The 16,471-nt window shown below is 44.2% G+C and overlaps 1 protein-coding gene across 1 annotated transcript in view; it reads right to left on the bottom strand.

The window, feature by feature from the left end:
- The window catches only part of LOC147631227 (Insulinase (Peptidase family M16) family protein), a 126,083-nt gene that overhangs the window by 70,590 nt on the left and 39,022 nt on the right, over nucleotides 1-16,471 (bottom strand). The window contains exons 3-6 of the mRNA XM_086809562.1: nucleotides 11,712-11,779; nucleotides 1,343-1,434; nucleotides 1,155-1,228; nucleotides 994-1,037 (exon numbers count right to left, since the gene is read on the bottom strand). Coding sequence (XP_086665688.1) covers nucleotides 994-1,037; nucleotides 1,155-1,228; nucleotides 1,343-1,434; nucleotides 11,712-11,779 — 278 coding nt within the window. The remainder of the gene's footprint in view (nucleotides 1-993; nucleotides 1,038-1,154; nucleotides 1,229-1,342; nucleotides 1,435-11,711; nucleotides 11,780-16,471) is intronic.

Genomic DNA, 16,471 nt, shown 5'->3' with positions numbered 1-16,471 from the left:
CAAAGACTAATTGGAAATGTGCCACATTCCCTTTCAAGATCATTTACATCATTGGTCCACTAACCATCAAGTCTTTTGTACACGATGTATGCTTTGCTTTTACCTCTTAGCATGCAAGCTTTTGAAAAAATGTTTTGACCAGTAGCCTTTATCTATTAAAGGCTTTTGCCTAGCTTGTATTTGCCATTTTTTCAATTTCCTCTAATTGTTGCAATCTATCATATATCGTGCATTTAAAAGCTTTTCTTCTTCCCCTTGAGTCAATTGCCTTGTTTGTGCAACCTCATGCAATGCCTACACATCTACTTTACAGCGGTGGTTTATTTACTTTCTTTGCCGCCCAAATACCATCTATCATATTCTATAATGATAGATTGCATCCTTCTTTAGCAATTTCAAAATGATCCCCACCCATAATGGATAATGATCCGATAATTGTGATGTATAATCCACCCATACCTTTGCACGGCTCGGATCCCCATTGTGTACATTTAACATATAGCATATGTCAAGCCTCGCTTGATACTCTGATTTAACATTATGCTGAAATGTGAATCCTCTTTTGTCTGGACAATTCACATTCCACGTATCCATTATGAGAAACACACACACACACACACACACATACGAATCACAGCGAGGAAAGGGGGACACTCACCTCACCCATGTACACATGTATGCGCGCGTACACGTACAAATCACATGTGAGGGAAGGGGGGCACTCACCCCACCCATGTACTCGTGCATGCCTGCGTGTGCATGTTTTGCTCCTCTTCTAGTACTATCTTTATACCGAATGGGGCCAAAACAAGCGTATTAGATACACACACCCCCCACATTTGTATCCATTTTGTATCCAGCTGAATTTGGCAAGCCATGTCCCCCAAAAGTAGCTGAACAAAATTTGCTTGAAATATTGAACAGATTCAAAATATCATACCATGGTTAAACTAAACAACACAATTCTGTACTGTTTGTATTCAACCAACTTACTTGCTCAAATCTCCAAGCATCAATTGTAAGATTCTTCTTGTTCTCTGCAGTAACAAAAAAAAATTCATCAAGACTTTTTTTCCCTTGATAGCATCACGTAAGTTCTATAGAACTTCACTATGCGCTCTTACAAAGTAGTAGATCATTTTTTAGGTACGTACCAGAGTCAACAGCATTCATCTCCCTTGAAGTTGCATCTGCTGACAGCAGGGGGCAAATGAAGAACTGTGCAAATCTGTTTAACACATCTAGAAGATTAGATCCTTAAACCAATGTTTGTCTTAGCTAATTAATGAAATGATATTTTCTTACACTTAAAAGGAATACAGAAGGCTGACGAGAATTCGACCTGTCTAGTGCCTCCTCAAGATGATCCGCATTGACATCAAAGTAGAAGTTTGTATGTTCAGAGCTTGTGTAAGCATTTGAATGGCCTCCATGCTGGTGAATAAAAGCATTCAGCATAAGTCAGCTTCTCACTAAGTCTTCAGCTAGCTACAGCTGTGACTTACCTTTTTTCAAAGGCAGCCATGATAAATTAAAATCTCATGAACGTCAAAGATGTGGAGCAAGAAAAATACCGCACTACATAAAACTCCAGATAAAGACTGACATACACCCTTAAAAATACAACTAGGCCCCTCGGACCACAGAACCAATGCATTTTATGCCACTGGACCCTTCCCCAACAGGCTTTACTCTAGTACATCTAGATGGCCAAAAAGAGCCTAGACTTGTGCAGGCATGTCCATAATAAAGCCATGTGTATCCTCTAACCCTGGTCCTGTCACAAGTATCACCTCAACACTCCAATGCATGGGGGATGCTAGAGCTACTAGTTAGGGTTAAAGCCCTACCTATGAAAGGACAAGAGGCTATCTGTGTGAGGTAAGTTGCCCCCAATAGGAAGCAGTACGCTGCCCACAAGCTTGTGCAAGTGTGAATCCAAATGACGCAAATAAGGCAAACTAGCACAATTGACACAAACCAACACAGCTAACTCAAGAAGACCTACTTTTCTGAGGTTGGTGAATCCATTCTACAGATCTTTCATCACAAGTATTTTGGAACAATCAAGATAGACTAGACCAGTCTTGAAGAACAGCAGATTCAGCCTAAACAAAGGAAGCAGGTCAGCCCACAGTTTCTTACTCCAAGAGATTTCAACAGTTGGGAGAGGAATAGAGAAGAATTTTTTCCTCTGTTTACAACCCTGACCTATCACAGAGTAAAAGTTCAGCAACCAGCTCAATTCTAAGCAAATCTAGCATATAATTTGTAAGCTTTCTTCAACTCAATCATATGCTAAATTGGGCTGAGAAAACTCTTCAAGTCTTCCATTGTTACTCTTCCCTCTCTTCCTTTTCTCTATCTATTCTCAAGTTTGTGCTTCACGAATCACAAGAGTTTGAAGACATTGCTGTTGTCACAAGCATTTATTTGTACTTGCGTACAATAGGGCAGCCCTAGTATTGCAAGAGAGGAAAGAGAATTTTGATAACTTTTACAATTATGACCATGAGTCTAAGACCATATGGCTGCGCCCTTTATTAATTTATTTGACAACATTTTACAGACTTTGTGATGCATTAGTGTAAGGTACCCACATACATGAGTGATGCTCCACGTGTGGACTGGGCAACGTAGGCATCTGATCCCTTGATTCTAATAAATTGGAAGGGGGATTCCACCTATGTCTAATGGGTTGCAAACCAAGGACAGGAAATACTTCCTGATAAGCTTTATATAGATACAAAATGTGTGTATTGTGTATAATATATATTATCCATATTGCTGAAGGATTTCTTTGAAATTAAGTCCCTAAAGAAATGTGTTTTTTGTACAAATTGATTTGAAGTACACAATGTTCAAGTTTTTTGGAGAATTTGAGTGAAGTGATTTATAAATTGAGCATAAAAATGCCCTCTAATACAAAAACCCTTCCTTAAAACATATTTGACACATAATTAATCAAACACATTACAGACTGTCAACAAGCTCAACAAAAACATTTTTACAACTTAAACAACAAAAATTCAAATTATAAATGTAAAAATCTCATGAAATGATTGTTCTTGAGAGAATCTATTTGGCAAGTTATGGGGAGTTAGATGATTGATTCTATACACATGGCACTCTTGGAGTTAAGCTAATCGCTTTGCACCAAGATCAAATTGATAGCTAAACTGAATAGGCTAATTATTGAACTTGTTACATGCTAAGATTGTAATCGTTGTAGCCACAGATTAGCCTACTAAATGACTGCACTTAGTAATCAATTACTCACAAGATAGATAACAAAAGAGGAGTAGAGAGATGAGAGAAGTGGATCTGACTCTGCTTCGAAACCTGACAAAGAGACGGTGCAAGTATATGTAGACAAGTTTTGGAAAATTCTAATCCAACTATAAGCCATTGGAAGAGTGAGATCAAAGAACCACACGCAGAAATTTATTGCCGGATTGAAGCCCACTCTTAGAGCAGAGATCAATATGTTTCAACCTCATTCTCTATCCATGGGAATCTCTTTGGCTTATTATTATGAGCAAAAGAATGGAGTTCCAGGGGAGAACAAACCACCCCATGATTCTCATGCTAACAAATTTAAGAAGTTTGTTCCTTCTCGTAAATTTAACACGCACACTAATGACACTAGAATTGTTGTTTCAAACAACGATAATCATGGTGCTAACAACAACAACAACAACCAAAAGGACGATGACGCAATGAGCAAGAGGGTAATTCTGAACATGAAGATGTTTCCGATGATCGAGGTATCCTGAACCTATTGTAAAGAAAGTTTCACCTCATATGCTTCTTTTTTTTTTTTCCGAGAAAAGATCCTTTCATTAGTTATGTAAAAAACGCCCGGAGGGCTACAAAAGAGATCTCTCCTGCTCCTACCAGAGAGAAGAGCAGTGAATACATCATGGCAGCCCGGGAGACTCTCCCTAGGTGCTGCAAAATACAAGCATCAGCCTAAAGGACTGAGCGGCTAAATCATACAATGGGGGGGGGAAAGAGCCAAACAGGTGGCCTGTAGTGCCAACGGGGGGATCCCGTGTGTAGGGTATAGAACGGGCCGCAGCGCCAAGTGGTATGAAAGGCCTGGCGCCGTAAGATCGCCTCATCCGAGTCTCCCCGGATGCGGTCGTACTGTCCTCGCAGGGTGTGGATCAACTCCTGCCAAATACCCCGAACAGTCTCTGCTGGTGGCTCCAATCTCCCCTCAAAGGCCGTGAAGCACCGGGCCCTCCAGGTGAACCAGATGGTGAGGCTGCTGAGGAGCTCCCATCGTAAATCCCTCTCCTGTGTCCAGCTGGCGGACGAGAAATCCGGTGCCGGAACCAGGCGAGGCTGGCCCCTAATAAATCTGATGGCCTGACTGCCCTGCTCCATCTCATAGCCCATAGCAGGCCCTGACGAAGTCGACCAAGCAGCGGCACCCCACGTAAACATACCCTCTGGAGAGAGGGGGGCCAGAATACGCAGCATCCGCAGCCAAATCTGCTGTGCCTGAGGGCAGTCCCACAGGCAGTGTCTCTGTGTCTCCATAGGGTGGCCGCATCGGACGCAGGCCGCCGGAAGACCGCTGTAAACAAGCCAAGTGCCAACTGCTGAGCCCCTGTGGGCGACCAGCCACTGAAAAGCCGAGATCCTGCGGGCCTGTCGACTAGCCCAGAGCCGAGCCCAGAAATCCTCCAGGAACTCCTGTGATAGTCCCTGCAATCGCCAATGCCCCGCTGCCGCTGGAGACACCGTCCTCCTCGCCGTCAAGATATGCCGTCCCAGCCTAACAGTATACTGGAAAAATGTGATCTCTGTGGCCTCAAGGGATGCATAAGGATCATGCCACTCGTACTCTCCGGGGTCCCACTGCAGCCGGGCCAAGGGGCGCGCTGCATATGCCCAGATGCGCCAATCCGGGAGCACGTCCGCAGGGTCGGGGTCAATATGCCACTTCCGAGAAGCGGCAGCCACTACCCGAATCCTCTGAAATGTGCACTCTGCAACCAAAGGCGACTCCACCTCCACTCTCTGGAGTCTGCCCTCATCCTGAATCTCATAATAGAGGCATCTGCCATCCTCAGTGCTAGCTCTGACAGCAATCAGGATCTCCAACTGTGTAAAGGCTCCCATCCACCGTGGGGCCACTGGCTCGAGAGGTGTGAACCACTCCTCTGAAAGTGCCTCCTGAATATCATCCCTCATAATCAATCCCCCTCTGAAGTGACTCAGCCTCTCCACCTGGGTCTCCTCTGGTAGACTGCAGAAAGCCTGCCAGTCTCCAAAACTACGAGCCGGGCCTGCCGCTAAAGGTCCCCAGGCTAGACGAGGCCGAGAACCCAGCATATGACCCTGCTCTGTACGAACCGCTGGGCTCCAGATGAGCGGCTGCCTGGCCCGCTCCTCAACACAAGAAGGAGGCCGCTGAGAGAGCCCCGGTCTCAACAGCTCCCAAGCTCGCAGGATACTCAAAGCAAATCTGTCCTCCCATCCTCTACTGAGGCCTGTCCTCCTCATCTCTATGAAGATCCAGCGAATCTCTGGTGCCCAAGTACCCCCTGCAGGAGGCGCCCGGGCCTGCAGTCGCTGCAAGAGGAGCTCTTTCCAAGGCTCAGCGCCTGGAAGCAACCCCCGAACAATAAGCTTCCCCAATAAGGCTCTACTCTGATCGACTGGATCTATAATGCCCAAACCGCCCTGAGCCAGCGGAAGTGTAATAACTGCCCATGCAACCTTTGCCCGAGCTGGCTGACCGTCCCGCCCAGACCACAGAAAGTTCCTGATCAGCCTCTGTACCTGGCTGATGCAAGAGCTCGAGAAAATCCAGCAAGACGTAATGTACCACATAGTCGCTAACAGCACCTGATTTGCCACCACCACCCTACCAGCCAAGGATAGTCGAGCTGTACTCCAATACAATAGCTTCTTCCGAATGCTCAGAAGAAGCGGGGCAATCTGCTGCTCAGGTGACAAATCGAGGCCGATCTGGCATCCCAAATACCGCACTGCTGTGCCGGGAGGAATCCATCTAAAACCGGGGTCCGGACTCCATGCCGGAGTGGGAGCACTACTGATCCAAAAGGCCACTGTCTTGCGCCAATTGATCAATGCTCCCGAAGCTGCACTAAAAACCTGGAGCGACTGCTCTGCCCGAATAAGATTGGCCTCTTGGCCATGCAAAAATAAGCCCGTGTCGTCTGCAAACTCAGCATCAAGCAAATCCTCCCCCCGGACTGGGAGCTGAAGTCCTCTCAAACCAACCTCCTCTGCCGACAAATACATACTCATAGCCTCCGCAAAGAAGAGAAAAAGGAAAGGAGCGAGAGGACACCCCTGACGGACTGATCTGGTCAGCTCAAAACTCGGCCCCCGACCTCCTGCACCTCATATGCTTCTAAAACTGAATGAAAAAATTAAGGATATATAAATGATTTTATTTCCGAAAAGCTTGTGCATGCTCTTAAGTTGAATGCTATTCTTTCAAAGTACAAGATCAAGACTACTTTTCGAGAAACAAAGTATAATTGCAATAAGGAAGTGAAAGATGTAGTTTATTTATTGTACTATATAGGTAACCTCCCATTTTTCTTGTTGCCCCTTTGCACTCATATGATGTTATTCTCGGTATACCATGGAGACACGAGCATAATCCTCGCATTGATTATGATTCTCATGGCTTATCTTTTGTATTCAATGGTAAGAATGGAAGTTTGAAAGGATTACAGAAACGAGTAAATTTTCTAGAGCAAAAAGAGATCCAAAATCAATTCAAAACCTACTTGATAGGAAGCTTATTAGACCTAGTAGTTCACCATACGAAGCACCTGTTCTTCTCGTCAAAAAGAAGAATGGAACGTTTCGCATATGCATAGACTACCAAACTTTAAATAAGATTACTGTCAAGAGTAGATATCCTATCCCACGATCTCTTAGATAAGGTAGAGGAAGAGTTCTTTGCTTCTTCATCCTGCTTCTTCTTGTGACATTGGGGCGATTTATGACCCTTCTTGCCACAATAATGACACTCAATGTCCTTGTTTTTAGAAGATTTGCTTTTGTCTTCATCCTTGTCGTTATCCTTGGAGTTCTTGTCAGAACCCCCTTTCCCTTTCTTCTATTGATTCTTCCCTTTATCTCGCGCAGCCAAAGCTCCATCAGAACCACCAGAGGTGCCAGTCCGCTCCTCAAAGCGAGACTCAATCTGCATGATGGAGGGGAGAACTTCCTCCCAAGTAACTGGAACAGAACGAGGAGAAGAAACAAGAGACTAAAAATAATCATCAAACCTCTCTGGAAGCTTGGAGAGAAGCCGAATAGCCATATCCTCTATAGAGATATCCTTGCCACAAACAGCAAGCTCGTCTCAAAGATCTTTCATCTTCGAGATGAAAGCAGATAAAGATGGAAAGGCAAAAACTGATAAGTTCATGAGCTGCTTTTCCAACACCAAAATCCGACCCGGAGACTTAATCTCATAGAGATCTACAGAAGCCTTCCAAACTTCATGTGCAACATCTGCTGGACGCACATGGGAGAGAACAGAATCCTGATAGTTCAACATCAGAAAGGAGAAAACACGACGATCATTCGACTGCCAAATATCAATATGTGCCTGAGTCACACCACCAAAAGCAAGGGTGGGAGGGGTGGCATTGGCAAGCGTAACAAGCCAATCTCAGAGATCCACGCCACGCAATGATGATTTCACCTTCACCTTCCGCAAGGTGTAATTGGAATCATCCAACTTTGCAGACTCAGAGAACATATGAAGTGTAGTCGGGGCAGCCATCACAAAAGCTTGGACTCAATCTCAGAAATATGCACAATCTCGAAAGGAGCCTGTTGTCCTGAAAAAAACAGGCCGCCTAGTTCCAAACTCCAACTAGAAGAAAACGTTGATGAGAAATTACCTTCAGGCTATAAGCGATGAAGCCAAAGTGAAGGGAAAGCAATCAGCAGCAGCAGTCCAGAAAATGCAGCATACAGAGGGCTGCAAATCTGAGAAAAACACAGAGGTGAAGGGGTTGTAAATAGGGCTGAATCTGGGGCAGCAGAGGGAATCGTTGAACCAGGAGCGATGATACCATGAAAGAGTGCACAGAGCGGAAGCAAATAAGCACTAGAGTGTGCTGAGTAGAGAGTGCGAGAGAGAGAGAGAGAGAGAGAGAGAGAGAGAGAGAGAGATATGGAGCAACTATGCTGAATATACTGAAGTGATACAGTCCCAAACAAGAGACAGAAATAGTCTCATAAGTGAGGGAGCAAAAGAAAGACTAGGCAAGATGGAAAAGTGAGAGGCCAGCCCACCTATTTATAGGTAGGAAGGGCTGGCCGACTGGACATGCTACTACTGGCCAACTGGACATAATAAAGCTAGCCGACTGGGAAAATACATCCAGGCTGGGAAAAATCCCAGAAAAATATATATATATAAGGGGTGGCCAGCCCACAACCAAGGGCCATGAAAAAGGGACCAAAAGGGACACCAAACATGGGCAAAAACTGGGAATGAATGTGCTAACACTCTGGTTTATGTCTGATGATTTATGGACTGATCTGGTCTTGCCCTTTTATATGGCCTCATGATGCAAGTCGGCTGCCACTACAGCCTGTCGGCCAACAGAAAATGCCACAGGCTTGGTCGGCTGCAACAACTGTACCTGACTAGCATAAATGCCTAGTCGGCTGAGACAATGGGTCGGGCTGCTGAATCTTCTAGCCGACTGCCACCTAAGCTAGCCGACAATAGTCTGGCACTTGGCCCGACTGCTGTCGAGGCCTGCACAATAGTCTCCAACAAAGCTGTCTGCTGACCTAAGTGTGTGGCTAGGGGATTGGCTACCCCCTTGCAAGGCTAGCCCACCTTGGGGGCTGCCTTGGGGCTGGCCTTAGGGCTGGCCCCCTCTACATGCAATGCATCTACATGCTTCTAATGCATCTACTACTATGGCTGACATCTACATGCTCCTAAATGATGAACACTTGCTGAATTCTCGACAGTGGGTTAAGAGGACTGACCTGACACTCTAAGGCTGGGAGACTAACCTCCATAGTTCGTGCCTAACATGTCCCGGAGTGGGCTCACACAGGGGTCACGGCATACGACAAATAAATCCTAAATGGTACTACTTCTGTACATTATTCTTGCACTGTTGATAAGCCAATTTGTCACCGTCTACCACAGTGCATGGTTGCACATGACAAGACTACTATCAAGTGTCAATTTTGAAATTGTCCAAGACTCCAATGTGAATGGCTAAGTGTCATTAAGTCCAAACTCCCACAGGCATATATGGCCCCAAATTTAAGGCCATGTATGAAACTCCACCAAGGGCTCAATCACACCTTTTCATACCTATCATTCTCCCTGAAGAATGGCAGTATGAAACGGATGATATGAACTATGGTGGGTTGTGTTATGGCATTTGTATATGGATAATCTGGCCCTCAAAGCTTGTACATGATATTTTCTCCTTGGGTAATAAAACTAGGGTACGTACAAGAAGTACAGTCGCTTGGTAAGCAAGTATTGTAACTTTTGTAGGGCCCAAAGGTTTCACAAAACCCTTGACCATTAATGCAATTCAACACTCAAATTGGCCATAGCCTTAAACATATGCCACTTAATCCACAAAACTGTAGAAAAGAGATGTGCAGAGCTGACACGGCATAGAGGCCAGAATGCCCCCCCCCCCCCTATTGTTCCAGATTCTGTACCTGTTGTACCAGCTCTATTGGTGCCGCCTCGACCTATTTTGGTTGCCTGTGGTGCTCTTGTACAACTTGTTTATAGTGCCTAGGATGGTATCTAAAGCTGTCTAGATTGTTCTACACCAGTTTTATAGCTGCCCGAGTTTGTATTTCACCGGTGTTTTGTATTTATTGTCTATGTGGAAGTATTATTTGTTGGAGCTGAGTTTTTCTATCACATATGGCACCCTAAAGACCCGTGGTGATGGGGAAAATTAGTACCCTCATGGGAAGAGGCGGTTTACACACATTCATGGTATTTTGGGGCTTCTTTTGATGAGCCCATGTGTATCATCGAATGATGTTGTATATGGTAATCCAACATCTCCCGTGGGGAGATAAAGGCTCTCAAAGCTTGTACATGATAATTTACTCCAAGGGAGGGAGGGCAAGAGAGAAGGGGGGGAGGGGGGCATATTCCGGCCTCTATGTTGTGTCAGATGTGCACATCTCTCTTTTACAGTTTTGTGGAATTAAGTGGCATATGTTCAAGGTTGTGGCCAATTTAAGTGTTTAATTGCATTAATGGTCAAGTGTTTTGTGAAACCCCTCCTGTCCCACTCCACTCGGTGAAACAGCTTGTGCAATCTCTGGGTCCAATACCCTTCAACACAGTTGTATTCAGCATTTAAATGCCCCTTATGAATGATCATGACTTCTACATAACCTGATCATGCACGGCTGAAATGCTTAGCAAGTTTCCTTGTAGCCATTGAACAAGTAGAACATCCACACGTATTTGATTTTCTTAACTTGCTTGGTTTTCAAGGGCATTGTGCCATGGCCTCCTGTCTAATGGACATTGTTTGCAACTTCTACAATACTGTGTTTGGATCTAAAGGCTGTGTCATGTGCCCCCTAGTACTAGAACCCAATCACCTGTATACCGTTAGAATTTGCCAAAAAAATCTTATAACAAGAATTTGACCTCACATGCATCAGCCCAGACATCAGATGACATCAGATGAATACTAAGCTTAGGGTTCAGTAAAGTTTTCAGATCATTGTGAGCCCTGATGATAAAGAAACAAACGTAATGAGTGTTGTGAGGATAGGTATGCACAGGGATCATGTTGCACGCCTGTGAAGGACGACTCCAAGTCCTGGAGGCATTGGCCTATGAAAGCATTGGCAGGCTACTTATGGGATAAGTTCATGGAGTTCAAAAGCAGGAGAATCAGGTCAGCATGGGACTGAGCAGCCAAACGAATTATTTGTGGCTCTTTTGGAGCAGTTTGGATGCCAAAACCTCTCCAGGGTGGCATAGTAGGACCAAACCTAAGTGACAGCCTGATTGGGCATAAAAAAGGGAGCAATTCTTCCGGCTGGCAGGACAACCAGCCGGGTAGGGCATTTTTTCACTTTCAATAGGATGCCCCTTTTTCAGCATTCCAGCCCCAAGCCTCTAGCACACAGCTTTGCAGCGTAAAAACACCCAAAATCAGCCCAGAAAAGAATCCATAAACAGCACAAAACTTAGCAACTACAGAAAATCTCCGAAGCCCCTCATGTGCACCAGAATTTAGCGCTCCATTCCCAGTCTGTGAAGCACAGAGTGGTAATAGTTTATCAGATTTTGGCTGCTGCCTTGAACCAATTGCAGTCTCTGAAAAAGGTAGGCGTACATATGTTTTGCATCGAAGGGAAGGTGCTTGGGTGCGGGGCAGGGGCAGGGGCAGGGGTAGGGGTAATAAATGATCAGCTAATAGATGAGAGGCACTAAGAAAGTCCAGTTTGCAAAAAAATCTTTGCTGATTCAAAGCTTGTTCTATTGCAAGTACAACTCATACTTGCTGTTTTGTTGAAGCAGAGCTAAACAAGCAACAACAAAGACCCTTTTTTAAAATGCAGAATGTATTTTTAAAATTATTACCTGTATCCCACACGTAACTATTCAAATAAAGCCTTCAAGAGATATTTTTGACAATTACACCATGTAGTCCAGTACAAAGGAAACCCACCTCCGTAAGATATTTCATGTAGCTATCTTCAAGTGGATACTTTGCACTTGAAAAGAACAGCATGTGTTCTGCAACAACAGCACCAGACACTTGGTAAGTAAATGAGACATTATCCATGAAAGTTTATAGAAGATACAAAGTTGTCAATTCGCTTCACCAACTCATTCAATTTATTATATGATGTGAAATAAAAGCGAAGGTTGTATCACAACCTCTAATCTACATAATTTTCTAAATTCAAGAGAGTAAACAATAAGAAGAGTTTAGTTAATCACTTAGTTAATCTTTCTAGGACTCAAAAAGAAAAAATAATAATTAAAATAACAAATTATATTATGAGCTCTTTTCATAGGGTTGGACTGCCCCTGCTGGTTGGCCCAGCCTACTAACTGTGGGATGTTAATACTCTACGAACAGCCCTGGTTGGGCACTACCCAATTTTCTTCCTGCCTCACATGGCTACCCCAGCTGCCCGCCTAAAAGGTCAAGCATATTGAAGACCAAGCATATTGAAGTTTGTAGAAGAGAGCAAACTAGAGCAACTAACTCTCTGGCCTGATGCTGGACTGCTGATGAAAACACTCCACTGAATCAATTACATTGAAACTTACAAGTCAAACAAAATCAGAAGAACCAAAACACGTTCTCAATTGATGGCAACAATAAGAGAAAGGCAGATGAAATCTACAAAAAAGATCACATGTAATCTTTTTGTCATGTGCACACACTGTTATGTACCTGGACACTAATCTATGGATTAGGGACTAATCCCGTGGAGTTAGGAGGGGGCAGGATTAGCTGAATTGATAAAACAAGCTAAATGGCCTTTTCTAGTGAGTTAGCTATTTGTGGTGTAGTTATCACTAAATAATTGAGAGCTTGGGTTAATATGAGATATAGTTGTGAGGATGCACCACTCTCGCTTGGACCAGGAGAGCAGACATGCCTATGCCACGCACATGGCGAGTACGTACTAAAGTTGGCATGTCGAAGGCCCACAAGCGGGCTTCGGTGGTATGGAACGCTAGAGTTAGACACGGGCCTACGGGATTGTGGTGGAGTCCTAGCCTTGGCTCGCGGGTGGTTCAATGTACAAAACCTACGGTTGGGAGGTGAGCTAGCTTGTTGCCTCATGCTTTAGTTTAAGACTAACCTTGGTTTTCAGCTGTGTTTAGGGAGATTCATGGACTTTACAGTTGGTATCAGAGCCATCCTAATGCAGAGGCTGAAGAGGTATTCGTGTCTAGGCATCATAGATGTCAGATTTCCCAGGTATGCCTCTCATCATTTCTCTTTCTATCAAATCATTGCTCTATAGAAGTTGTACAAGGTTTTTGTTGGCATCAAGGTTGCAAGTTTAGTCGTGTGTCATAAGGGATGCAAAGAGGAATCGCTGATTTGATGTGCGTGTGTAATGGCTAAAGCGAGTACCCAACAAGGGCGGTAGGCGGCTGAGGTTGGCATGGGCGGCTGTGCAGACAGCCAGCTAGTCGGCCAGGACCAGTCAAGCAGCCAGCCAGGCCACGTAGCCTGGACAGCCAGCCACCCTTGGTGTTTTGCTGTCGCAGAGAATGCACAGCAGGGGAGCGCACAACAAGGTGGGGGCAGCCAGCAGAGAACCATGCGCAGGAAAGCACAGGAGACTGGATGGTATGCGCAGGGGAGAAAGCCAGGGAACAAAAAACATGCACAGAGTAGCCGTTTAAAAAAAAGGCTGGTGCACATGAAAAAACGGGCCGGCACATTTTGAAAAAAAAAAGCTGCATTGTTTTTTTTTAGAAAAGCAAGAAATTTTTCATTAAATTTAGGCAATGGTTTTTTTGCTGAAAAAAGGGGGGGAAAGCTTAAGTCAATAAAAACACAAGACAGTTTTTTCAATAAAACTGAAAAGCTGTTGCATGCACGAAAGCCTTGCTGTATTGATCCATAGCCCTAAGCTTGATTAAGAACAAGATGCTGATAAACACATAATTAAGACAGAGGAGAGAGAAGAAGAGAGAGATTGGGTGTCACGGTTTTCTGTATTTTAATATGGTACAAAAAGTTTGCATAAATGCTTGTACATGATGCAGGCCCTTGGTCAGCCCCGGAGGGGTGACCTCTAGCCTATCTACATGACTATCGCTGAATTCTAATGATTTATGAATGATTGATGACTTGCTGAAATGCTGAGAATGACTTCATGCTTATATATTAGGTTTGGGATGCAGTCGGCCAGCTGCAAATGCTGTTGGCCTGTTGTGTGGACAATAATTCACCTGCGCTTTGTGCCTGCTGATCTTGCCACACCTGCTGCCCACTGTAGAGCATCTAACCGGCTGCTGTACAAGGTCCTGCTGCCAGCAGGGTGTCTGCCAGCTCACACGCCCTTGTGCCTTCCCATGTTGTAGCTAATGATGTTGAATTAACTGCTAATTAATCAGGGATTAAAAATTTTCATGCAGAGGATTAGCCATGGCACGGGCATACACGTGACATTCCCTTCTGCTAAACTTGATGACACGCATGCCCATGCCATGGCTAATCCTCTGCATGAACATCTTTAATCCCTGATTAATGATGTTCATGCAGAGGATTAGCCATGGCACATGCGTGCATGTGACAAAAGCACTTTAGTTTTTTGAGAAAGAAAACAAAAGCGAGTGAACCTCTCGACTTTTAGTATAAAAAGGAGGTTTGCTTAGATGATCTCCACACTCCACAAACAATCTCCTTGGTTAAGAGGACTGACAGTGCACGGCCCACTTCCAAGAGTGGGATTGGCACTTGTGATTGTGGACGAGTAAGATTTCAGGCAACACTTCATCTCAACACGCGAGTTTTCCTTGAGCAGTAGCAAATTATCTTGGGTTTGTCATGGCTAATGACAAGTACAAAACAATCGTGGGATGGACGATAATGTTCAATTTGATGACGGCCATCAGAATGACGATGTGACAATCGATGACCTGGTCACTAAGGTCAACTTTGAGGTAAGGATGACCTTGTTAAAGCAACAGATTACAAACCTCACCAACACCATGGTTGTTATGCAAGCAACTTTGGCAGGTTTGGTGACGACAGAGGGAGTTGGGACAACGTCAATGGCACCCTCTTTACTCCATAGCCCTACACGGGGGAGAAAAAGAAGAGGACTTGGGAGACAACTGACTCTTGGCTCCAAGGATACAGACGGTACAAGGGTTCCTAAAAGAAAGGCCCTTACCTAGTGGAAAGAATTACACGTGAAACCCATGACGTGGGTAGATTTTGAGTGGGTTTCGAGTAGAGTTCTTGCAACCTGAGGATGAGTGTGACAATATCTCCAAGTTTAAAAACTTGGAAATGAAGAATATGCCCTTTGACACATATTTGCAAAAGTTTTGAGAGTTACAAGCTCGGGCAACTCACATGGACCCCGTCACTATTCTTGGATTCTTTGTGGATCAATAGCCTAACGAATATCAGCTCCAGATCAAAAAAAATTGAAGTAAGACATTGGATGATGCTATCCAATATGCTAAGATTTATGATGAGACCGTGGCTAAGAAACAGCAATAGAAACTCCAACAACCTCCATCCAATATTTAGTGGACTCTATTAAACTTTGTAATAAGATAATTATGAAGTGTGTTGTTCCATTTTATCTAACTCTAATTGGAAGGATTCAGTTAGTTTAGATGCATCAAAATATCTCACGGTGGGTAACAACAAATGACAAGGGTTTTCTTGAGGCACAAGAATGACAAAGACAACTATATATCCCTTCCCATACGAATTATTTTTAAAGATAGGTTGTAGAGTGTTGCCTATTTTGAAGGTTGATCTTTCTACTTGTGGAATTGTCACCAACTTGGACATTTCCCAGTATGAAAGAAGTCTGGTGGACTCCAGGATGTCTAAATATTTGGAAAATACAAGCTTTGGGAATGGGGAATTATCCTAGAATACAAAGGACCACACCTAAAATTTAGGAGAGTTGCTATTTTTGACCCGATTCCAATGGAAATTATGTTCGCGTCATTACATCTGTAATTGAGCAGATACCAAGAGTTGGCAAAGTGCCTATGACAGAATGTCTACCAGTTGGGATATTTTTAGAGATAAAGTTTATGGAAGGACCCATCTCTTAGATTGAGACATGTGGCAAGAAAGTGGACCAAAGTGAGACAAGTGGCCTGACACTTGTTATAAAGTGGATCAAAGTAAGACAAGTGGCCTCACACTTGTCACTTCAGCTATTGTGTGGCTCTCCACTTGTCATTGTAGCCTTCTCTTGCTATTTTAGCTCATGGGAGGCCCAAATCTATAAATTGGAGCCCTCTCTCTTCATTAATGGAGGCTCTCTTGCTGCACACTAGCCTCTACCACCGTTACAGGCTGCCCTAATGATGGCTACTCTCTTTCTCTCTCTCTCTTGAAGGCTGCCCATGAAGAATACCGGCTGTTGGGGACTATTTTGGAGGCTTCCATCGCAAAGAAATACTGAAGGCAAGGGTATTGAATCATTTATTACGATTTCTAGCCATTGTACTTGTTGTACCAACCCTTGTACCAACTGTACCAGCTTTTGTACTTGTTATACTTACTGTACCAACCACCGTACCGACTGTACCAACCACCGTACCAGCTATACAAGCCAATGTACCAGCTGTACCAATCATTGTACCTGCCATACCGGCTGAATGGAGAGTTGTACTTGCTGTACCAGCTCTATTGCATGAAGACCCGTGGTTTTTGGGGAAGAATCAATACCCACACGGAAGTATATGAATTTAATT

The sequence above is a fragment of the Cibotium barometz genome, chromosome 15 (assembly GCF_041138505.1).
Source record: "Cibotium barometz isolate CiBa-2024 chromosome 15, ASM4113850v1, whole genome shotgun sequence".
NCBI classification, from domain to species: Eukaryota; Viridiplantae; Streptophyta; class Polypodiopsida; order Cyatheales; family Cibotiaceae; genus Cibotium; species Cibotium barometz.
This window is presented reverse-complemented; position numbering and strand designations above follow the sequence as displayed.